General features: G+C 47.2%; 1 protein-coding gene across 1 annotated transcript in view; it reads left to right on the forward strand.

Annotated features, from left to right (window-relative positions):
- TRRAP (transformation/transcription domain associated protein) overlaps positions 1–25734 on the forward strand; it is a 467034-nt gene that overhangs the window by 289173 nt on the left and 152127 nt on the right. The window contains exons 47-54 of the mRNA XM_075319755.1: positions 1283–1404; positions 2135–2348; positions 4974–5153; positions 11297–11443; positions 11526–11645; positions 14970–15257; positions 17329–17466; positions 24897–25009. Of these exons, the coding sequence (XP_075175870.1) occupies positions 1283–1404; positions 2135–2348; positions 4974–5153; positions 11297–11443; positions 11526–11645; positions 14970–15257; positions 17329–17466; positions 24897–25009 (1322 nt within the window). The remainder of the gene's footprint in view (positions 1–1282; positions 1405–2134; positions 2349–4973; positions 5154–11296; positions 11444–11525; positions 11646–14969; positions 15258–17328; positions 17467–24896; positions 25010–25734) is intronic.

Below are 25734 nucleotides of genomic sequence, written 5' to 3' on the forward strand. Positions count from 1 at the left end.
CTTCAGGCGGCGGTTGCCCACCTGTAGGAAGGGGCCGTTTTACGGCTCTATTACGAGGTATTATTTTACCCACCCAGGGACTGCTTTTGGACGTCCCAATGGTCTGGGTCTCCCAATGGAGCGACAAAGAAGAAGGGAATTTTGTTTACTTACCGTAAATTCCTTTTCTTCTAGCTCCAATTGGGAGACCCAGCACCCGCCCCTGTTTTTTTGTGTACACATGTTGTTCATGTTGAATGGTTTCAGTTCTCCGATATTCCTTCGGATTGAATTTACTTAAAACCAGTTTATAATTTTTTTCCTCCTTCTTGCTTTTGCACCAAAACTGAGGAGCCCGTGGGAGCACGGGGGGTGTATAGGCAGAAGGGGAGGGGTTACACTTTTAGTGTAATACTTTGTGCGGCCTCCGGAGGCATAGCCTATACACCCAATGGTCTGGGTCTCCCAATTGGAGCTAGAAGAAAAGGAATTTACGGTAAGTAAACAAAATTCCCTTCTTTTTATTTATTTGAACCCACCATACAGGTCCAGAGATATGGGCCTTTTTTTATTCGGTGCTAATTTTTATAGTGTTTACAATGGGGTGTGGCTCAGGTTAATTATGCAGAGCAGCCTACAGACCCGCCCCCGAGGATCCTGTGAGCCACCCAAACTTGCAAAGGCCATAAAATATTGCACTAAATTAAAAGGCCCATATCTCTGAAGCCATATGGAGGATTAAAATACAAAAATGACCATTCTGGGGAGCAGCGGGAATAACATAAAAGCAAAAACTGGCCATTCTTGATCCAGTGACCAGTCCTTTTTAAGGGTCTGTTCACTCTGCATTTGGGAAACATGTTTAGTATGTGCGTTGGGAAGTATGACAGCCATGCTGCATTCAGGGTTATATGTGAGATGCTCTGCAGGACAGTATAGGGCTATATGTGAGATGCTCTGCAGGACAGTATAGGGTTATATGTGAGATGCTCTGCTGGACAGTATAGGGCTATATGTGAGATGCTCTGCAGGACAGTATAGGGCTATATGTGAGATGCTCTGCAGCACAGTATAGGGTTATATGTGAGATGCTCTGCAGGACAGTATAGGGTTATATGTGAGATGCTCTGCAGGACAGTATAGGGTTATATGTGAGATGCTCTGCAGCACAGGATTTGATCACACACAGTATGGTTTAGCTTTCTGCCCACATTCCCCCTGTTCTCTGATAATATAGTGCCTTCTTATATACGTTTGTATGTACAGTATGTAAGTCTTCATACGTTGCTTTCTTATGACACAGACGCCCACATTGCGGGAAAAATCCATCTTGCTGGTGAAGATGATGACCTACATAGAAAAGCGCTTTCCAGAAGACCTGGAGCTAAACGCCCAGTTCTTGGAGCTCGTTAATTATGTGTACAGGTACATGAAGAGCCGACCTATGGGGTGTATGTGGGAGGGGGGCGTCCGTGGTATATGGGGCTTACAGGGGCTGTCCACCCTCAGAAATGGTTTGCTCTATTAATTGTAGAAAAGCAACCCGTGCTTTATTTACCCTCCCCAGGTCCAGCATTTCTCTCCTTTTCTGCCCCGGTTTCTATTGTTTGTCTGCAGTTATGATGTCACATGTAGTCAGCGCTGCTGCCAGTTAGCGCAGCAGCTTATGCCGTCTTTATGTACTGAGTCGCAGCAGACAAACACTAGAAACCAGAGCAGCAATGGAGCTGTCGACCTGGGGAGAGTGAGTAAGGCATGAATTGTTTTGGCTTATCGTAGAAAGATGTGTGTGTGTGTGTGTGTGTGTGTGTGTGTGTGTGTGTATCTATCTATATCTATCTATATCTATCTATTATAATATATATGTGTGTGTGTGTGTGTGTGTGTGTGTGTGTATATATATATATATATATGTGTGTGTGTGTATATATATATATATGTGTGTGTGTGTGTGTGTATATATATATGTGTGTGTGTGTGTATATATATGTGTGTGTGTGTGTGTGTATATATATGTGTGTGTGTGTATATATATGTGTGTGTGTGTGTGTGTGTGTAGCAGAGCCCCCTTGTGTATGGTTTCCCGTCCCGTCCCCCTGTAGTGACCCCTCCGCTATAAATATCGGCTATGTAACATCCGCGTTGCCTCTTGTAGAGACGAGAACCTCTCTGGGAGTGAACTCACCGCCAAGTTGGAGCCGGCGTTCCTGTCCGGACTCCGCTGCTCGCAGCCCCACATTCGGGCTAAATTCTTCGAGGCCTTTGATACGTCCATGAAGCGGCGCGTCTACGATCGGCTGCTTTATGTCACTTGTTCTCAGAACTGGGAAGCAATGGGCAATCACTTCTGGATTAAACAGTGTATAGAGGTAAGCTGGCGCCAACAGCAGCACGTCTGATCTCATTTACATATTGTCCAAAAACTATCTCACCCTTGCCAGACTTTTGTACGGACGCACCCATTTTACATGGAGACACTGAGAGATATGCTTTTCCAGGAGGTGTAACTGAGGACATAAATATATTTATGCACATATTTATACAGTCATGGCAAAAAGTGTTGGCACCCTTGAAATTGTTTCAGAAAACAAAGTATTTTCCTCCACAAAATTATTTCTATTACACGTTTTGTCATGTTTATTTCTTTTGTGTGTATTGGAACAACACAACAATCAGAGGAAAAAAAGACATAATTTCACACAAAACCCCCAAAAATGGTCTGGAAAAATTTGTTACCTCTCCAAGATTGTTGGTAAACTTTGTTTTAAGCATGTGATGTTCAGCAAACTCACATGTCAAAGAACTGGAGTGGGCAATATGAAAATCACACCTGAAACCAGATAAGGGGAGAAATTGACTCAATTTTTCCATTGTGTGTCTGTGTGCCACACTGAGCATGGAGAACAGAAAGAGCAGAAGAGCGTTGTCTGAGGACTTGAACCATAGAACCAAAAAATATCAACAATCTCAAGGTTACAAATCCATCTCCAGAGGTCTTGATGTTCCTTTGTCCATGGTGTGCAATATAACCAAGTAGCAAATCTCCCTGGACGTGGGCAGCAGAGAAAGATTGATGAAGGGTTGCAACGGAGGATAGTGCGGATGGTGGATATCAAGTTCCAAAGAAGTTCAAGCTGTCCTGCAGTCTCAGGGTCCCTCAGTGTCAGCGTGAACTGTCTGTCGATATTTGAATGAATCTAAGAAGTAGTGGGAGAAAGACAGGCGCATAGGATTTTAACTGATAACAACAACAGGAGGATTGTAAGGTGCACTCACCTATAGATGTTGTGAGACAGTCACAACACCTGATGGAGCATTGAGGCTGGTGGAGACAGCTGCGGACCCGTCAAATAGGAACAGGAACTTTTAGAGAAAATCGGGGATCATCGCTGCGCTTATCACCATTGAATCCAATGAATAATTTTCAGGTCATTTATTGAAGAAGTACAAGTCTACGCGTTTCAGGGGTATCTGCCCCCTTCCTCAGGAAAAATAAATGATGACACAGAAGATCTTACAGGCAATGAACATACAGAAATATATATACCTTAGGTCATATACGTCAATGCTTCATTTACGTCATAGGACCACCCACCGAAAAAGAAAAAAAAAACGGCGGGAGAAACACATGGTTAATTTAAAATAACGTCATAAGATGTACCTTATGACGTTATTTTAAACTAACCATGTGTTTCTCTCGCCGGTTTCTTTATTTTTCGGTGGGTGGTCCTATGATGTACATGAATCATTGACGTATATGACCTAAGGTGTATATATATTTCTGTATGTTCTTTGCCTGTAAGATCCTCTGTGTCATCATTTACCTGTCCTGAGGAAGGGGGGTTAGAGACCCCTGAAACGCGTAGACTTGTACTTCTTCAATAAATGACCTGAAAATTATTCATTGGATTCAATATTTGAATGAAATGAAACCCTATGGAGGAGACCCAGGAGGACCCCACTGCTGACACCAGAGACATGAAAAGCTAGACTGCAGTTTGCCAAAATGTACGTGAGTAAGCCAAAATCCTTCTGGGAAAGCGTCTTGTGGACAGAAGAGACCAAGATGGAGCTTTTAGGTAAGCACATCATTGTACTGTTTACCGAAAACAGAATGAGGCCTACAAAGAAAATAACACCGTACCTACAGTCAAATATGGTGGAGGTTCAGAGATATTTTGGAGTTGATTTGCTGCCTGTGGGACTGGGTGCCTTGACAGTGTGCGAGGCATCATGAAATTTGACGATTACCACAGGAATTTGGGGTTGCAATGTTGTGCCCAGTGTCATGGGTCTTCCAGCGGGACAATGACCCCACACAAACTTCAAGAAGCCCCAGAAATGGATGGAAACAAAGCGATGGAGAGTTCTGAAGTGGCGGCAATGAGTCCGGATCTAAATCACATTAAACACCGGTGGAGAGATCTTAAAACTGTTGTTGGGAGAAGACTTCTTCATATATGAGGGACTTGGAGCAGTTTATAAAGAAGAGTCCAAAATTCCAGATGAGAGGAGTAAGAAGCTTGTGGACGGTTGTAGGAAGCGATTGATTGCAGATATTTATTCCAAAGGGCGCGAAACTAAACATTGATGAGGGTGAAAACTATTTTGTCTGCCCCTTTTTGGGGGATTTTTGTGAAATTATATCCAACTTGCCTTTTCTCTTTACTATGTTAATCATACGTGTTACTTCATTTTGTATGTTCATAAATTGGACTTTTACAGACAAATTGATACCAAATATTCTTTTTTATGTCTTCATTTTTCCCCTTCGAGCTTTTATCAATCCGTCAAGGGGTTTACAAGCAAAAGAAATAAGTCCAAGGATGTGAGTGAATACAGGGAGGCTTTGGATAACATTTGGCCTTTTTCTCTCCGTTTTCGATGGTTTCCGGCCGTTCTGACTATTCCGGGCTCCCTTCTTTCGTACATGGCTTGTGTTTGCACAATGATGAGCTCGGCTCCCATTAACCCTTTGATCCCCTCCTGCGCAGCTCCTGCTGGCCGTCTGCGAGAAGACCACTACAATTGGCACAAGCTGCCAGGGCGCCATGCTCCCATCTATCACTAATGTCATCAATCTGGCCGACAGTCACGACCGGGCGGCGTTCGCTATGGTTACCCACGTCAAGCAGGAGCCGAGAGAGAGGGAGAACAGCGAATCCAAGGAAGAGGTATTGTTTATTAAGGAATTCCGAGCCGGGAGGGTGAGGGGGGGGGGGTTGGTTTATTCCTGTATACAGGTCAGATATACTTTACGGGATTGCTTTTACAAGCTTTTACAAAACTTTTGTTGCTTTGGCGTCTCAGAGGGACACTTCCTAACAGTTGTCCCATTGTTCCCCTCGTGAAAGGAGATCTATCAGAACCTCTGTTTCCTGCGGAGAACAAGAAATGACCGATGGCGGAGAGACTGAACCCGCTGTACATGTCACACAGCGGATCCACATCGCCCGTAACCTTTTCTTTAGGTTGTGGGAAATTACATTTATGGCAGGTTCCTTGGATACTTCTATTAGCCGGTGTTACGAACAGGGGGGTAGGAAGCGGAAGCTACAGCCCCCCTTTCCACCACCCTGCAGTCAGACAGAGCACGTGACGCGCTCTCTAGCGCCCCTCTTATAGTCAGGCCAATTATGGAATTGCCCGACAATAAGCAAGGAGGCCGCTATTCTACTATGCCGATGATTGAAGGACTCCCGGTGAGAGTAAGGTATATATTCCCCCGACCTCAGCGGACGGAATATATCTAAACCTCCTTTAATCTCACTGGTTGCCCCACAATGAGACTTGGCATAAACTCACTGCCACCAATCGATTACGATCACTATTAAGCCGAGCACACAGACATGGGGTTTAGGATCGAGATAACAGAACAGCCCAAGATTAATTATAATATTTTAATCGGCCTAAGCCACACTAGAAACTACAATATATACAATACGGGATCTACAGAATATATACATAAATAGGTCAGAGTACATTTATAAATAAAGCATGGTTTACAAACAGGCATACAGTTCAAGCAGTTACCTTATGCATCTGGCCACAGGGGGGCGCTGTTCAACCCTGTTCCAGGGACTTTCTCACATGTGTTCTCAGACACAGACCCCCGAGCAAAGACGAGCTAAAAATGGCTGTACTGAGGTTATCAACTGGCTACAATTCGTGCACCCTCCCCTTTTGGTGACCTCACAGGTTAGTACTGCACCACCCCCTGTTTTGAGTCAAAATAATATCCAAAGTGAATATTATCCGCAACTCCGGACTGGGAGGTACGATCGGGGCGGTTCTGGTGTCATCAGATCCGTCTGGGTCCCCTCTGCATATTGAGTCAAGCACGACTCATCTACCGGACTCCTACTCGCAGTTCTCTGTATCTCACCACCCTAGGGCGCGACAAAGAATTCGAGGGTATGTAGAGATGCGGCTCGCCGTCCCGATTCTAACGATGTAGGGGGTGTATGGCTCAGACGCACGATAATATCATAACTGTGTATGATATTACAGAGCCAGTAATATGCACTCCTGCTGGGATTAGCTTCCTAGATGTCTCTTGAAGCGTTCCTTTTGTTTTGCTAAGTTCCTGTCCACTCTCTTTGATGAATGGACACAACCCCCCAGGGGGTCTTCCTCTCCCTTTGTGTTCTCAGGCCCAACAGCTCAGCTAATTTCCATATCATAGGGGATTGCCTTCGGCTCCACAGACAATGTCCTCACGTTTATTAGCATACTGATTGAAGCCTCCTAAAGCTGGTGTCACACACAGCGACAACGACGTCGCTGCTACGTCACCATTTTCTGTGACGTTGCAGCGACGTCCCGTCGCTGTGTGTGACATCCAGCAACGACCTGGCCCCTGCTGTGAGGTCGCAGGTCGTTGCTGAATGTCCTGCTTCATTTTTTGGTCGTCACTCTCCCGCTGTGACACACACATCGCTGTGTGTGACAGCGAGAGAGCGACGAAATGAAGCGAGCAGGAGCCGGCGTCTGGCAGCTGCGAAGCTGTAACCAGCGTAAACATCGGGTAACCAAGGGAAGCCCTTTCCCTGGTTACCCGATATTTACCTTCGTTACCAGCCTCCGCCCTTGCTGCCAGCGCCGGCTCCTGCTCTGTGCACATGTGGCTGCAGTACGCATCGGGTAATTAACCCGATGTATACTGTAGCAAGGAGAGCAGGAAGCCAGCGCTAAGCAGTGCGCGCGGCTCCCTGCTCTCTGCAGTGTGACATGTAGCTGCAGCACACATCGGGTACCGATATGTACTGTACCTAGGAGAGCAAGGAGCCAGCGCTAAGCGCGGCTCCCTGCTCTCTGCACATGTAGCACAGCGACGTTATGATCGCTGCTTCTGCTGTGTTTGACAGCTAAGCAGCGATCATAACAGCGACTTACAAGGTCGCTGTTACGTCACCGAAAATGGTGACGTAACAGCGACGTCGTTGTCGCTGTCGCTTAGTGTGACCCCAGCTTTAGACCTTACTACCTTGACAAGATGGCGGCTATAGGAATATGGCTTCATAGCCCAGAATATATCCCTATGTCCTCACAGCCGGTTTTCATTATGGTGGGGGAGTGGTTTGCTGCCCCCCGAGACAGTGGATGCAGGGATCAACACTTCTATGGCTGCTTCTGCTCTACAGATCTGGGCTATCGTACTTTTTATTTTATAAGAAGCACTGGATTATAAGACGCACCCCAAATTTAGAGAAAAGAAAAAAACAAAGGGGGGAGGTGGGAATAAAATATGGGATCCACCTTATAATCTGGTGGTGTCTTACAAGAGGGGGGTGGCAGGATTCACAGAATGCAGGGGTGGTGGTGGAGTCATGCTGCGAATGGTCCCAGATGCTCGCTGTGGGCACTGTGAGGCAGGAGGAACATCCAGATTCTGGCTTCAACGAGATGGCTCCCCGAGTCGGTGCGTGCGCAGATTGAGCTCACTGAGAAGCTGAGATCTCATTTGCACATGCGCCACCTCCAGGCATCATTTTCCTTAAATTCGCTGCAGGGAGAGCAGCGGACTGGAGGCGGCGCGTGCACAGATGAGCTCTTGAGCCGACAGCTCCATCTGCACACGCACCAACTCCGGGCGCCATTGTTTGAAGCCCGCCCCGCCGACTTTTTCAGAATGGTGGCCCCCTGCCTCACAGCACAGAGCCCACAGCATCTCCCCTGCCTCCTGTGATCCCATCTCCACCACCCCCGGGAAGCTACATTCGGATTATAAGCTGCACCCCTCATTTTCTGCCCACATTTTTGGGAGGAAAAGTGTGTCTTATAATTTGAAAAATATGGTATATTTGGGGTACAGTGGTCATCCATGCTATTTTGCATGAACCGTTATATAGACCCCAAATTACATTCCCAATATACCGTCTGAATGCTGCCATATTTTGTAGTAGGAGACTTAGACATTTACAGCAGGATTCACCTTTTTTAGGGGGTTGTCCCACAATCAAAGTACATTTTAATCAATTGATCTTGGAATAATAATAATTTCCACAATTGGATGTGTTTAAAAAATATATCCCTGTGCTGAGATAATCTTATATATATGTGCCCCTGCTGTGTACTGTGTAATGGCCGTGTCTGACCATACATGAACATGGTCTGATCACACCACAGCTCCTGGGCCAGGGAGGAAGTAAAAAAAGTATACAGATATTACAGCACAAAATCTTAAACTATTCTTTCTCTGAGGTAAAACATTTTTTAAAAATGACATGTTTTACCTCACAAAAAGAATCATCTATAATCCAATGCTGTATACATTTTTGCTTCCTACCCGGCCCAGGTATGATCAGACCATGTCCCTGTACGGTCAGACACGGCCATTACACAGTACACAGCAGGGACACATATATAGGATTATCTCAGCACAGGAACATTTTTTTTTAAAACCCATCCAATTGTGGAAAATATTATTTTTCCAACTTTAATATTAACTTTGTTCGTGGGAAAACACCTTTTAAGGAAGGTGAAAAATGAAGAAGGAAAACCAGATTCTTAATTTCCAGCACTTTTGGCTGTGTAGCATCCATTAGATGCATTACTAAAAAGTTAGGACAGAGATAAGTATTAGTGCTGGATTAAGAGGCTTAAAATGGGTGGAGAGCATTGCCGAGGTACCAACAATCGCACCCCAGAGATCAATATGTATCCGACCATTGCCAAACTACATAGGTGGTGCATGGAGATCACATAGAGGATCCACGCTCTTCAGCCTCTCACGTTATTAACTCACTAAAGAAAATCTATCAGCAGGTTTTTTGATATGTAACCTGAGAACACTTTGATGGGGCGGAAAGCCCGATTCCAGTGATATGTCACTAACTCGGCTGTTCGTTGTCGTTTTATTTAAATCCCTGTTATTTCTGCTGTAGATGTAGCAGTGGTCTGAATGCTGAGCTGTGCAATAACCCCGCCCACACCAGTGATTGGCAGCAGTGCACTGTACATTGTCAGCAAGCTACCAATCAGTGGTGGGGGCGGAGTTACACAGATCAGCTGAACTGTCGTGCACACAACAATTAGTCCTGTAGTGAAAATGAGACCCTGATTTCAGCGATATGTCACTTACTGGGCTGCTTAGTATAGTTTTATAAAATCGCTATTTAATGAGCAGGAGATTATCATTACAGAACTACTTGGCATCCAGCATATTCATGAGCTCTGTATAACTGCTAGATCTACAGCAGAGAAAACAGTGATTTTATCAAATTGACAGCAAACAGCTCCATAAGTGACACATCACTGGAATCAGGGTCTCTGTCTCTACATTATGCTGCTCTCAGATGGAAAAGCAAAAAACTTGGGACAGATTCCCTTTACTCTGAAAGCTGCATAGTTTAGGAATGGACAGCCAGATTCTAGAGATGTCACTTGCTCAGCAGCTTCCTATAGTTTCAATACAATCAGTGTTTTATCAGTATTTTTCCTTCATCATGCTGCTCTCAGATTAAATCAGGGTCTCTTTTCCTTCATCATGCTGCTCTTAGATTAAATCAGGGTCTCTTTTCCTTCATCATGCTGCTTTTAGATTAAATCAGGGTCTCTTTTCCTTCATCATGCTGCTCTTAGATTAAATCAGGGTCTCTTTTCCTTCATCATGCTCCTCTCAGATTAAATCAGGGTCTCTTTTCCTTCATCATGCTGCTCTTAGATTAAATCAGGGTCTCTTTTCCTTCGTCATGCTGCTCTCAGATTAAATCAGGGTCTCTTTTCCTTCATCATGCTGCTCTCAGATTAAATCAGGGTCTCTTCCTTCGTCATGCTGCTCTTAGATTAAATCAGGGTCTCTTTTCCTTCATCATGCTGCTCTCAGATTAAATCAGGGTCTCTTTTCCTTCATCATGCTGCTCTTAGATTAAATCAGGGTCTCTTTTCCTTCGTCATGCTGCTCTCAGATTAAATCAGGGTCTCTTTTCCTTCATCATGCTGCTCTCAGATTAAATCAGGGTCTCTTTTCCTTCATCATGCTGCTCTTAGATTAAATCAGGGTCTCTTTTCCTTCATCATGCTGCTCTTAGATTAAATCAGGGTCTCTTTTCCTTCATCATGCTGCTTTTAGATTAAATCAGGGTCTCTTTTCCTTCATCATGCTGCTTTTAGATTAAATCAGGGTCTCTTTTCCTTCGTCATGCTGCTCTTAGATTAAATCAGGGTCTCTTTTCCTTCATCATGCTGCTCTTAGATTAAATCAGGGTCTCTTTTCCTTCATCATGCTGCTTTTAGATTAAATCAGGGTCTCTTTTCCTTCATCATGCTGCTCTTAGATTAAATCAGGGTCTCTTTTCCTTCATCATGCTGCTCTCAGATTAAGTGGCAAAAACCTGGTAGCGGAGTCCCTTTAAATAGTAAAATATTGCTGTCAGGTTTAAAGGGGATTGTTCTATTTCAAATGGTTAGCCTACGGGCTCAGGCCGGTACAATAAACTGAGCTTTGTATTATACCCGACCCCATACAGCAATGCCTCACTCCAGCTACTCTTGTTTTTGTTGATCGGCTGCAGCGGTAACATCACATCAACAGCGCTTATTCCAATCTCAGAGTTCAGCAGCTAAGCCGGTGTAGTTTAGATTGCAATATAGTGATTGGCTGCAGTGCTGTCTGTTATGTCACCACTGCAGCCGATCAACAAAGAACGGTACAGCGCCCCCTGGGGGGACAGCATTAAAACTGCTGGATCTTCTCTGCTAAAGGTGGCAGTAGAAGTCCAGATTTGTTAGTATAGCGCCACCTAGTGGAAATTGTAAAGGAATTTTTTTTTTTTTTTGCATTTTAAGCTAATAAAGCCATTTATTTTATATTCAGGATGTTGAAATTGACATTGAGCTTGCCCCAGGGGACCAAAGCACCAACCCCAAAACCAAAGAGCAATCCGAAAAGGACATAGGTAACCAGCTGCACATGTTAACCAACAGACACGACAAATTCCTGGACTCTCTGCGTGAAGTGAAGGTGAGTGCGGCTTCTCCTCCATCGCCGTGGACCTGATGGGGCCGTCATATTCCTGCTATGATGCTGTCTGTGTCCTCTGCAGACCGGAGCCCTCCTCATCTCCTTCGTCCAGCTGTGTCACATATCCACCCCCTTGGCGGAGAAGATTTGGATACAGCTTTTCCCAAGATTGTGGAAAATACTTTCCGACCGGCAGCAACATGTAAGTCACGCATGTAGCCACCAGCGTATTTTTCGGCAGTGGGGTATTTTTCCCGCCACCAGGAGGCGGAAGAGCGCAAGAAAACAAAAAAGGGGGTTTTCTGATTATATAAACTTTAGAAAAAGCGATAAAATATAAATAATAATAATAATAATTATTTATTATTTATTATTATATTTTTATTATTATTTATTTTTATTATTATTTTTTTATTATTATTATTTATTTATTTTTATTATTTTTTTATTATTATTATTATTATTATTATTATCATCATTCTATATTATTCTTGGAGTCAGATTAGAAGTAATAGAAAACTACATACGGTACCTTTAGGGGCAGAGCAGTCAAGATGGACCAATATAAAATCCTATAGTAATCATATAATGGCTTCTCTGCCTGAGTTTTCGGACATCTTTAGGTCCAAGCCCAAATCTGTTGCTGGATATCAGAATTTGTAACCTCATGAATGACAAGAATAATGGGATTGGTGAGGTTACTAGAGGTCAAACCTGTGCAATCTTAATGGGGTGACCTATCCTAGTAATGAAGGAACACTAAGGAGCAAAGGCGCAAAATAGGGTCTTATCTGGTATAGACGGAATCAAAGAGAAAGAGGAACGCTCATCTTTTCAGGTTGTGTTACACCCAACATGATATATGCTTAAAGGGAACCTGTCAGCAGATTTGGGGCCTATAAGCTGCGGCCACCACCAGTGGGCTCTTATATACAGCATTCTAACATGCCGTATATAAGAACCCAGGCCGCTGTGTAGAACATAAAAATCACTGTATAATACTCACCTAAGGTGCGGTGCAGACTGGTCCAATGGGTGTCTCCGTTCTCTGGTTCCGGCGCCTCCTCTTTCGGCCATCTTTGTCCTCCTTTTTCTGAAGCCGTGGTGCATGCCGCATCCTACATCATCCACACACGCCGGCATTGAGGTCCTGAGCAGGGCAGATCAAAGTATTGTAGTGCGCCTGCGCAGGACCTCAATGCCGGCGCGTGTGTAAGACGTAAGATGCGTCATGTACCGCGGCTTCAGAAGAAGGAGGGCGAAGATGGCTGAAAAAGGAGGCGCCGCACCCAGAGAACAGAGCAACCCATCTGACCCAACTCCACCGCACCGACCGTTTAGGTGAGTATTATAAAGTGATTATGTTCTACACAGCGGCCTGGGCTCTTATATACAGAATGTTAGAATGCTGTATATAAGAGCCCACTGGTGGTGGCCGCAGCTTATAGGCCCCAAATCTGGTGACAGGCTCCCTTTTAATAATGGAGCAGCTGCTTCAGATACACGAGTGCACAGGACAGTGCAGCAAAAAGGCCAGACGTCGTGTTCACTCCGCGCTGCTGCTGAAGACTTTCCCGGGAAGATCCAGGACACAACAGTAGAAAAAAGTGGTGTTTATTCAATGCATTTCAAAGCCATGACGAGCTTCACCTGCAGGAAAAGAAAGGAACCTCAGTCCTCTGTGGTTCTTTTCCTTTGGATAATCTGCAGCAGCAGCGCGGAGTGAACACGTCTTCTGTCCTGCTATATCTTAGTAATGGCAATACCCCTTACATAGGTTTAAAACTTACTGTGTTTGGGCCTAACGTGGGAAAAACTGGAGCGGCATAGGGTCCTGCACACTGGCTTCTGTGTCTTAGCTCAAACATCGTCAAATGACTGCTGCAGACAATCGTCAGCTGCAGCCTTCAATAGGATGGTCCTATGTGGATGGAACATGAAGGCTGCAGCCATTATGTCATATTGTTTATGCAGGAGACATGGCAACCAGTGTGGAAGAGCAGCGCCTGCCCATGAGGGGAGTACGTGTTGTTTTTTTTGTTTTGTTTTTTGTTAATTTTTTACGTGCTTTTTATTTCCCAGCCCGTTGTCCATACAGGGGCTAGGAAATAAGGGAAAAGTATTTAAAGGAAAAACCCCTTTAAATCAATTCTGATCCCCCTTTCTTTGCTTGGAATGATGAGATTCCTGTTTGTAAATGTATGTTCTTCCATCCATAACCGAATAGTTATAGGAGGAAATGGCCGAAAATGTCTGGAAGGTTTCATTCTGTGCCGGGGCTAGTTAAAGGGAACCTTTCAGCCTAAACTGGCAATACTAAGTAACCACTTTGCCTTGTAGAGGATACAGCCCTTGTAAAAATCACACTTTTACTTTTCCAGTCGCTGACTCTGATCTGCTGAAACTAAAGTTTAAGCAAATATGTTAATTAGGCTGCTCGGTGCACCCTGGGTGTGGCCAAGAGGCACAACGCACTGTTCCGCCCACTGATGGGTGGGGCCAAGAGGCACAGCGCACTGTTCTGCCCACTGATGGATGGGGCCAAGAGGCACAGCGCACTGTTCTGCCCACTGATGGGTGGGGCCAAGAGGCACAGCGCACTGTTCCACCCACTGATGGGTGGGGCCAAGAGGCACAGTGCACTGTTCCGCCCACTGATGGGTGGGGCCAAGAGGCACAGTGTACTGTTCCGCCCACTGGTGGGTAGGGCCAAGAGGCACAGTGCACTGTTCCGCCCACTGATGGGTGGGGCCAAGAGGCACAGCGCACTGTTCCGCCCACTGATGGGTGTGGCCAAGAGGCACAGTGCACTGTTCCGCCAACTGATGGGTGGGGCCAGGAGGCACAGTGCACTGTTCCGCCCACTGATGGGTGGGGCCAGGAGGCACAGTGCACTGTTCCGCCCACTGATGGGTGGGGCCAGGAGGCACAGTGCACTGTTCCGCCCACTGATGGGTGGGGCCAGGAGGCACAGCGCACTGTTCCGCCCACTGATGGGTGGGGCCAGGAGGCACAGCGCACTGTTCCGCCCACTGATGGGTGGGGCCAAGAGGCACAGCGCACTGTTCCGCCTACAGATTTTGCATTTTTTGCCTCCATCGGTGATTGACAGCTGTCTGTAGAGCAAGCTCAGACAGGCCATGGCTGTCAATCACCAGTGAGGGAGGCAAGGAAAGCCAACTGAGCGCTGAGTCTCTCGGTCACACCCAGGGTGCACTGAGTAGCCGGATTAGCAGACTGGAGGCAGCGATTGGGAGACGTTAAGCGTGATTTTTATGGTGGGATTATCCCCCCACAGGGCCAGTTTATACTGTCTGTGTGGGCCTATATTCTTCATTTTGCTGGGACTGCTGATTATTAGGATGCATTGTGATGATAGATCTGGATGCTGTTCCTGCAGGTTTAGCTATTTATCATTCTCAAGGCCTCCCTCATATCATTCACATGAGTTATGTACTGATACAGGTGCTCCCGAGATCCCGGCTCGCTGGAGCTTGCAATCATTGCTATTTCTTTGTGTTTGCAGGCGCTGGCTGGGGAAATCAGCCCGTTCCTGTGCAGCGGCAGCCACCAGGTGCAGAGGGATTGTCAGCCCAGCGCCTTGAACTGCTTTGTGGAGGCCATGTCTCAGTGCGTCCCCCCAATCCCCATCAGGCCTTGTGTGCTCAAGTACCTGGGAAAGACGCACAATTTGTGGTTCCGCTCCACGCTCATGCTGGAGCACCAGGCGTTCGAGAAAGGTCTCAGCCTGCAGATCAAGCCTAAGCAGACCACCGAGTTCTACGAGCAAGAAAGCATCACCCCGCCCCAGCAAGTGAGTGTCACCCCTTCTGCCCAGCACTTTTGGAAGTTATTTCTATGCATCTTGTACTGTGCCAATAATGTCCTATGGTCTTTGTTTTTCATGCCAAACGCTCTATGAACACGTTACCTTCGTCTGTATAACTTCATTCCATTTTTTTCTAGTTTTTTTCCCCATCCCTTTTTTTTTTTTGGACAGAGGTGATGTAATAATAGTCGTACAAAATACCGGTCTTAAAGGGAACCTGTAAGAGCCAATATCCACCCGGACTCACGAGCAGTTCTTGGTGCATATTACTAATCCCTGCCTAACTGTCCCTGTATACACTAGCATAGATAAAGAGGTCATTAGAAAAAGTATTTCTAAAGATCCTTCATGATATGCTAATGAGCGCAGGCACTGGTCACAAGGGTGTGATCTTCCCCCGACTAGTCCGCCCTCTTAGCATGTTAGCACACCCACAGGGGTATAGTTGTGAAGGCCTCAACATAGTAACATGCTATTCAGTGCTCATTACCCAGCGTCGTCCTCAGCAGTGACATGCGTACCTGTGTCCGTTGTCACCACCTCAGTGCGCATGATCAGAAGTACGGGCACCTCGTGTACGTGTCTCGGCTTCAGTGAGGTCTAGTGCGCATGACCGAAAGTGCCGGGACTTCTGATCATGCGCACTAACCCTAAACCCCGCGTTCTGAAGCGGTGACAACAAACATCGGTATGAGCATCACCACTGATGACACTGGGCAATCATGCTAAGAGGGAAGACTAGTGGGGAAAATCACACCCTTGCGACTAGTCTCTGCGCTCATTAGCATATCATAAAGGATCTTTTCAATTAGTTTTTCTAAAGATCTCTTTATCTATGCTAGTGTATACAGGGACGGTTAGGCAGGAATTAGCAATATGCACCCAGAACTGCTCGTGGTCCTGGTTGTATATTGCACCTGACACTCACAGCCAGGAGAAGTTGAATGGTTCAGAAGGTCGCACGTGCAACCTGCAGCTTCATTCAAGTCTGACACTATACTAACCAAACACTAGCCTTGAAGGGGTTGTCCACTACTTTGACATTGACGGCCTATCTTTATGATAGGTCACCAATGTCTGATCCGTTGGGGTCCGACACGCCGCACCACCGCCGATCAGCTGTTCTCTGTTGCGGCGGCCACAGCAGGCGGCTGGAAATGCTCAGTTCCGGAGCTGCTCCGACTTCTGATAGCGGCCATGGCTGGGTACTTCACATCCGCCACCTATTGATTTGAATGGGAGGCGGATGTGAAGTACCAGGGTGCTATCAGAAGACGGAGCAGCGCTGGAAGTGAGCATTTCCGGCTGCCTGTTGCTGCTGCCGGGACCAAAATCAGCTGATCGGTGGGGGTGCAACGTGTCGGACCCCGACCGTTCAAACATTGCTGACCTATCCTAATGTCAAAGTAGTGGACAACCCCTTTAAACAATTTAAACAAGTTACTGCCTATTCAACACATATGTTATTTAGTTAGATCGGTGTAAGTTATTCAACTTTGCCACCTACCCATCAACAGGGTATCATGGATCTTCCGGGACCTCAAGACCACAGCCAGGAGAAGTTGAATGGTGCAGAAGGTCGCATTTGCAACCTGCAGCTCCATTCAAGTCTGACACTATTTACACTAGCTGGGACCTGACGCAATTAACTCCTCTTAGGCACACTCTTGGGAAAATGAAGAAACCCAGTAACCCGTTCTGGCTATCTGTAGGGGTCTTACTGTGGTGGGAGCCACACTGATCTAACCATTCACATATCTAGAGGTGGTGATAGCTTGAAGTGACATTTTTGACTTTAACTGTTAAGGCCTCATTCATATTTTAGAATTGATCACCACTCTCTTCCATCCTCCATATATCCAGTGGAAGTTGCAAGTATCTGATCTTCTTCCATACAAACCTGAACCAAAGAACAATGCATAGTCCTCCCATATCACTTACTTCTAGATTTTGCTTTTCTTGTTGGGAATTATAAAGGTTGCCTTAAATCCAGTGTTTGATATTAATTAAAGCACCCAAATAATGCGTAAACTGTGCCTGTTTCTGTTTCTTTCAGGAGATCTTAGATTCCCTTGCTGAATTATACTCCCTTCTCCAAGAAGAAGACATGTGGGCCGGTTTGTGGCAGAAGCGCTGCAAGTTCCCCGAGACGGCTACGGCCATTGCGTATGAACAACACGGCTTTTTTGAACAGGTACAACGTTTTACACGGCAGAGACGGCCCTAGAGGAGTCCGTCCCTCCTCAGGACCTCAAGTAACCAAACAGTTTTTAACTTCTGGGTATAACCAAGAATGATTTCTTTTACTGACTGAAAGCAGCGGTCGCTACTGTAATCCTCTCTCCATGGGTCCCAACCATCTCAGAATTAGGACGCCCTCCTAGGCAGTGTGCTGAATGCCTCTCATTGACATCGCCAGCACACCCCCTCTGATATCTCCTATCATTAGTACTATGCTCTGTAACATGAGCACGGCACTGACCTATATAGTTCCATACTTATGATGAGTCTGTCAAAACATCTTCCAAGTCCTTGGAGCCGCAGTGTCCTCATTCTCCTTTTTTTGAGAAGACAGAAGCAGTTTATTACCGCTTCTGTCTTATCTTTTGCAGACACAAAAATAATAAACAATAAACGCTATGTATAATAATAAATTATGTTAATAAATAAAAAATGTTGTTAAATAATATACGCCAATAAACAATAAACGCTGTGTGCAGAATAAGTGTACTAAACTCAGCGATCACACAATCTCTTCTCACTCACTGTCTGTTTTCCCTGTAACTGGGGCACCTTGTCATGCCTCAGTTACAGTGGAAAATATTAAAAAAAAGGAAAAAAAATATTTCTTTGTCGCTCTATTGGGAGACCCAGACAATTGGGTGTATAGGCTATGCCTCCGGAGGCCGCACAAAGTATTACACTCAAAAGTGTTAAGCCCCTCCCCTTCTGCCTATACACCCCCCCCCGTGTATCACGGGCTCCTCAGTTTTTTGCTTTGTGCGAAGGAGGTCAGACACGCACGCACAGCTCCACAGATTGGTCAGCAGCAGCTGCTGACCATGTCGGATGGAAGAAAAGTGGGCCCATATAGGGCCCCCAGCATGCTCCCTTCTCACCCCACTCTTGTCGGCGGTGTTGTTAAGGTTGAGGTATCCATTGCGGGTACGGAGGCTGGAGCCCACATGCTGTTTTCCTTCCCCGTCCCCCTCAGGGTTCTGGTGGAAGTGGGATCCTATCGGTCTCCAGGCACATGAGACCGTGCTTCATCCACAACTCCTGTGGAGCCTGCTGGATAGGAGCCGGGTATCGTTCAGGGACATGGCCCTTCTACTTGGAGGTACTCTGTGTCCCCGTGGGGACCGCGCACAGCAACACTCCAGCTTTGCTGGGTGTGCTAGTGCACCGGGGACCGCGGAGCTGACCGGGTTAATATGTGCCATTACACACTCAGCGTTGCTGAGTGTGTTTATGTATAGGGACTGCCGCATTGACCGCCGCTGCCTTGGAAATACTGCGGCGCGGCTGGGACTTGTAGTGCGCCGGGGACTTCCACGCCGGCCGCGCTTTTACGGCGGCCGCGTTTATTACTAGAGTCCCCGGCTTTTTGCGGCCTAGTTTCCTTTCCTCCCGCCCATAGCCCTGACAGGCAGGGGAAGGGCGGGACGCTGCATAGAAAAAGCAGCACTGAGGGCTGGAGAATGCTTTGCATACTCCACTCCCCTCACTGTGCACAGTGCAGGCACCAGTTCCCGCACTTTCTGGGTCACGCCCACGGCTCCCTCCTCTCCTCAGGACGCATTCCTGTCAGCTCCTCGGACGCTGCAGAGGGGGACAAAATCTGGGAGACCCAGGCAGGGACTCTGGTGGCCTCACAACCGCTTTAAGCGGGTGGTAAGCAGCACCTGTGGTGCTAGCCCCATTGTGCAGTAGTGTAACATTATATGTTTATTTTACACTGTATAGTGCACAGTTGATTTCTGGCTATATACCCTATTGTGTTGCTCAGGGAAGATAATAGCATGGCGCCCACGAAAGGCAGGGGTGCCAAAACACAGGCTTATTATGTTGCCTGCACCGCATGTACGACCCCGCTACCGGCCGGTTCCACTGACCCTCATTGTCTGCACTGTTCGGCCCCTGTGGCACTTGCTCAGCCAGAGCCTCTGCTAGGGGGGGCCCAGGGGGAGCCACCTGCTAACACTGTTCAGGTGACAGGGACGGAGTTTGCAAAACTCTCTGAGACTATGGCTAAGATACTAGAAGCCTTGCAGTCCAGGCCGGTATCTCAGCACAGGGACTCTGTTGATTCTTTGTTCCCGGGCCCACCTCAGCTGGACCAACAATGTCCTCCCGGGGTATCTCATGGATCCCAAGCTGAGGGTTCTGACACAGACCCCAGCCCCAGACCGACTAAGCGAGCTCGCTTAGATTTTCCCTCGACATCATCATATTGTTCAGGGTCTCAGCGAGGGGAATCGCTGGTCGATGACGCGGAAGTAGCTGATCAGGATTCTGATCCTGAGGCCGCTCTCAATCTTGATACTCCGGACGGGGACGCCATAGTGAACGACCTTATTGCGTCCATCAATCGTATGTTGGATATTTCTCCCTCAGCTCCTCCGGCGGAGGAGTCGGCTTCCCAGCAGGAGAAATTCCGTTTCAGGTTTACCAAGCGTACACCGAGTATGTTTCTGGACCACTCTGATTTCAGAGAGGCAGTCCAGAATCACCATGCTTGTCCAGATAAGCGTTTTTCTAAGCGCCTTAAGGATACACGTTATCCCTTTCCCCCTAATGTGGTCATGGGTTGGACTCAGTGTCCCAAGGTGGATCCTCCAATCTCCAGACTGGCAGCTAGATCCATACTTGCAGTGGAAGATGGGGCTTCACTCAAAGATGCCACTGACAGGCAGATGGAGCTCTGGTTGAAATCCATCTATGAAGCTATCGGCGCTTCTTTTGCCCCAGCATTCGCAGCCGTATGGGCGCTACAAGCTATCTCAGCAGGTCAAGCGCAAATTGACGCAGCCACACGCACGTCCGCGCCACAGGTGGCGTCCATAACCACACAAACGTCGGCATTTGCGTCTCACGCAATTAATGCTATACTGGACTCTGCGAGCCGTACGGCGGTTGCAGCCGACAATTCGGTGGTACTCCGCAGGGCCTTGTGGCTACGGGAATGGAAGGCAGATTCTGTTTCCAAAAAGCGCTTAACCAGTTTGCCAATTTCGGGCGAACGATTGTTTGGCGAGCGTTTAGATGAAATCATCAAACAATCCAAGGGAAAGGATACATCCTTACCCCAGCCCAAACCGAACATACCCCAACAGAGGAAGGGGCAGTCGAGGTTTCGGTCCTTTCGGGGCGCGGGCAGGTCCCAATTCTCCTCGTCCAAAAGGCCTCAGAAAGATCAAAGGAACTCTGATGCATGGCGGTCTAAGTCACGTCCTAAACAGACCACCGGAGGTGCCGCTACCAAAGCGGCTTCCTCATGACTTTCGGCATCCTCACTCCGCATCCTCGGTCGGTGGCAGGCTCTCCCGCTTTTGCGACACCTGGCTGCCACGGGTAAAAGACCGTTGGGTGAGAGACATTCTGTCTCACGGTTACAAGATAGAGTTCACCTCTCGTCCCCCGACTCGATTCTTCAGGTCATCCCCGCCTTCCGAGCGAGCGCGAGGCTCTTCTGCAGGCGCTGGGCACTCTGAAGGCAGAAGGAGTGGTGGTCCCTGTTCCTCTTCAGCAACAGGGCCACGGTTTTTACTCCAACTTGTTTGTGGTCCCAAAGAAGGACGGGTCTTTCCGCCCTGTCCTGGACCTGAAACTGCTCAACAAACACGTAAAAACCAGGCGGTTCCGGATGGAATCCCTCCGCTCCGTCATCGCCTCTATGTCCCAAGGAGATTTCCTTGCATCGATCGATATCAAAGATGCTTATCTCCACGTACCGATTGCTCCGGAGCACCAGCGCTTCCTGCGCTTCGCCATAGGAAACGAACACCTGCAGTTCGTGGCACTGCCGTTCGGTCTGGCAACAGCCCCACGGGTTTTTACCAAGGTTATGGCTACTGTAGTAGCGGTCCTACACTCTCAGGGTCACTCGGTGATCCCGTACTTGAACGATCTGCTGATCAAGGCACCCTCTCAAGAGGCATGCCAACGCAGCCTCGAAGCTACCCTGGAGACTCTCCAGAGTTTCGGGTGGATCATCAATTTTCCAAAGTCAAATCTGACACCGGCCCAATCGCTAATGGAGGCAGTCCCTTTCGCGCAGTTTCACCTGCGTCCTCTTCAATGGGACATCCTACGCAAATGGGACAGGAAGCAGACGTCCCTCGACAGGACTGTCTCCCTCTCTCAAGCGACCAAAGCTTCCCTTCGGTGGTGGCTTCTTCCCACTTCATTATCAAAGGGGAAATCCTTCCTACCCCCATCCTGGGAGGTGGTCACGACGGACGCGAGTCTGTCAGGGTGGGGAGCGGTTTTTCTCCACCACAGGGCTCAGGGTACGTGGACCCAACAAGAGTCATCGCTTCAGATGAATGTTCTGGAAATACGGGCAGTGTACCTTGCCCTGAAAGCGTTCCAGCAGTGGCTGGAAGGCAAGCAGATCCGAATTCAGTCGGACAATTCCACAGCGGTGGCATACATCAACCACCAAGGTGGCACACGCAGTCGGCAAGCCTTCCAGGAAGTCCGGCGGATTTTGCTGTGGGTGGAAGCAACGGCCTCCACCATATCCGCAGTTCACATCCCAGGCGTGGAAAACTGGGAAGCAGATTATCTCAGTCGCCAGGGCATGGACGCAGGGGAATGGTCCCTTCACCCGGACGTGTTTCAGGAGATCTGTTGCCGCTGGGGCATGCCGGACGTCGACCTCATGGCGTCCCGGCACAACAACAAGGTACCGATGTTCATGGCACGGTCTCAAGATCCCAGAGCTCTGGCGGCAGACGCCTTAGTTCAGGATTGGTCGCAGTTTCAGCTCCCTTATGTGTTTCCTCCGCTGGCACTGTTGCCCAGAGTGTTACGCAAGATCAGGGCCGACTGCCGCCGCGTCATCCTCGTCGCTCCAGACTGGCCGAGGAGGTCGTGGTACCCGGATCTGTGGCATCTCACGGTCGGCCAACCGTGGGCACTGCCAGACCGCCCAGACTTGCTATCCCAAGGGCCGTTTTTCCATCTGAATTCTGCGGCCCTCAACCTGACTGTGTGGCCATGGAGTCCTGGATCCTAGCGTCTTCAGGGTTATCTCAAGACGTCATTGCCACTATGAGACAGGCTAGGAAACCAACGTCCGCCAAGATCTACCACAGGACGTGGAAAATTTTCCTGTCGTGGTGCTCTGCTCAGGGTTTTTCTCCCTGGCCTTTTGCCTTGCCCACTTTTCTGTCCTTCCTTCATTCTGGACTAGGAAAGGGTTTGTCGCTCGGCTCCCTTAAGGGACAAGTCTCAGCGCTCTCTGTGTTTTTCCAGAAGCGCCTTGCCAGGCTTCCACAGGTACGCACGTTCCTGCAGGGGGTTTGTCACATCGTTCCTCCTTATAAGCGGCCTTTAGAAGCCTGGGATCTGAACAGGGTGTTGAGGGTTCTTCAGAAACCTCCATTCGAGCCAATGAGAGATATTTCTCTCTCACGCCTTTCGCAGAAAGTGGTTTTCCTAGTTGCAGTCACTTCTCTTCGGAGAGTGTCTGAGCTAGCAGCGCTGTCATGCAAAGCCCCTTTCCTGGTGTTTCACCAGGACAAGGTGGTTCTACGTCCGGTTCCGGAATTCCTCCCTAAGGTGGTATCCCCCTTTCATCTCAATCAGGATATCTCCTTACCTTCTTTTTGTCCTCATCCAGTTCACCAATGTGAAAAGGATTTGCACTTGTTAGATCTGGTGAGAGCACTCAGACTCTACATTTCTCGTACGGCGCCCTTGCGCCGCTCGGATGCACTTTTTGTCCTTGTCGCTGGCCAGCGTAAAGGGTCACAGGCTTCCAAATCAACCCTGGCTCGGTGGATCAAGGAACCAATTCTCGAAGCTTACCGTTCTGCTGGGCTTCCGGTTCCCTCAGGGCTGAAGGCCCATTCTACCAGAGCCGTGGGTGCGTCCTGGGCTTTGAGGCACCAAGCTACGGCTCAGCAGGTGTGTCAGGCGGCTACCTGGTCGAGCCTGCACACTTTCACGAAACACTATCAGGTGCATACCTATGCTTCGGCGGATGCCAGCCTAGGTAGACGAGTCCTTCAGGCGGCGGTTGCCCACCTGTAGGAAGGGGCCGTTTTACGGCTCTATTACGAGGTATTATTTTACCCACCCAGGGACTGCTTTTGGACGTCCCAATGGTCTGGGTCTCCCAATGGAGCGACAAAAAAGAAGGGAATTTTGTTTACTTACCGTAAATTCCTTTTCTTCTAGCTCCAATTGGGAGACCCAGCACCCGCCCCTGTTTTTTTGTGTACACATGTTGTTCATGTTGAATGGTTTCAGTTCTCCGATATTCCTTCGGATTGAATTTACTTAAAACCAGTTTATAATTTTTTCCTCCTTCTTGCTTTTGCACCAAAACTGAGGAGCCCGTGGGAGCACGGGAGGTGTATAGGCAGAAGGGGAGGGGCTTTACACTTTTAGTGTAATACTTTGTGTGGCCTCCGGAGGCAGAAGCTATACACCCAATGGTCTGGGTCTCCCAATTGGAGCTAGAAGAAAAGGAATTTACGGTAAGTAAACAAAATTCCCTTCTTTCCCCCCAAATTTGCATCAATTAAATAGAAATTAAACAGTTATTTATCCCAAGAAATAAAGGAGACCTTATACAGCCACGCCAGGGAGAAAAAATAAAAAGTTATGGCCTCTGAAATATGGAGAGGCAAAAAATTGCCCAATTATTAAGGGGGATTTGCCCTTTTTAGCCTTCAGTACACCTTCAATGTTCAATAATATGATCGACATTACGCATCTTCCCCTGCTCCAGTGTCTGCTAGCAATCACCGCTCTGATCTTTGTATATAGGCTGCAGAGGTGACGTCATGACTGTTGCACATGTGACCGCTGCAGCCAATCATTGTTTTCTGTTACTCTTAATGGCGTTATTCATCATTCTAATGTTTTTTTATGTGGCCATAGAAGAATGAAATGGTAAATGGATGTGGCTGGGGGGGCGGGAGGAGGGAAATATATCGAAATATTTTGCACCACAATCGCAGCCACCAGAGGGCGCTTTCTTCATGCTGTCTTTAAAATTAGCAGTGGGTTCCCTCTAGTGGTGGCTGCAGGCAGCAAGAATTTTATCATCTATAATTCTATGGTTATGCAGGGGGTCTGGAGCTCTGTATCAGACAATCAGAACTTCATTTGCTATAAGGATTTATTAAGAAGTTTTGATGTTTAAAGGATGAACATATAAAAAATAAATAGTTTGTGTTCAGTGACGCCAGACCCCTTTAAATAACACAAAAGGATCCTCGGACAAATGTGAACTACTTTTCTAGAAGTTTTGAGGTCTGATCGCGTTCTGTTCTCCACGTGTCGGTAGATGTGTGAAGGTATTGATCTGTCTCCGGGTGCAGAATGTGCTCGCACAGATCCTGTAGATGAAAAGCTATTGATTCTTTTGAGCTTTTGTTCTTTTAGGCTCAAGAAACATATGAAAAAGCAATGGAAAAAGCGAAAAAGGAACATGAAAGAAGCAACGCGTCTCCAGCTGTTTTTCCAGAATATCAGTTGTGGGAGGATCACTGGATTCGGTAAGTGTGAATTATGTCTATTATTTCTCATCTTTTTTTATTATTATTTTTTTTTTTTTTAAGTTTTTGTTTTGTACTTTTTTTTTTCTTTTTTTCTTGTTGGATCTTAAGTGTTTGCTATCTTCTTTTCAAAAAGGGTGCTCAAGAAATTATTTCCCTCTTTCATTATTAGTTTTATTATATCTGACTTATTTTAGTTGTAAGGGTTGATTAAATCTTAACTTTACTGACGAGTAAAAAAAAAAATAATGACATATTGTATAATAATAATATTTATTCATTTATAGAGCGCTATTAATTCCACAGCGCTTTACATACATTGGCAACACTGTCCCCATTGGGGCTCACAATCTAAATTCCCTATCAGTATGTTTTTGGAGTGTGGGAGGATATAGCAGTGATTCATCTTCTATGCTGATTTTGTAGAACACTGCCACCTATTGGTGTGCTGGAGGAACTACTGTCAATTTTTTTTAATTAATTTTATTATTCCTAATTTTTGTTGATCGACTATAAAAAGTAAACCACAGCAGGTTGAACTTGTAACTGGATACGATCAGCATTAAACAGAGCCATTCACAATGAAACAGACTTTTGTGCTCAGTCTGGTCTGCACCGGTAGGGTTCACGTTGCCTAAAATAAGACAGAAACCAGACAGTGCACAAAGTGACTCTCAACTGCCTCAAGATAGTGACCGGATCAGTCAGAGGTTCAGACAGAAGCC

This window comes from Anomaloglossus baeobatrachus, chromosome 7 (genome assembly GCF_048569485.1).
Source record: "Anomaloglossus baeobatrachus isolate aAnoBae1 chromosome 7, aAnoBae1.hap1, whole genome shotgun sequence".
Lineage (NCBI taxonomy): Eukaryota > Metazoa > Chordata > Amphibia > Anura > Aromobatidae > Anomaloglossus > Anomaloglossus baeobatrachus.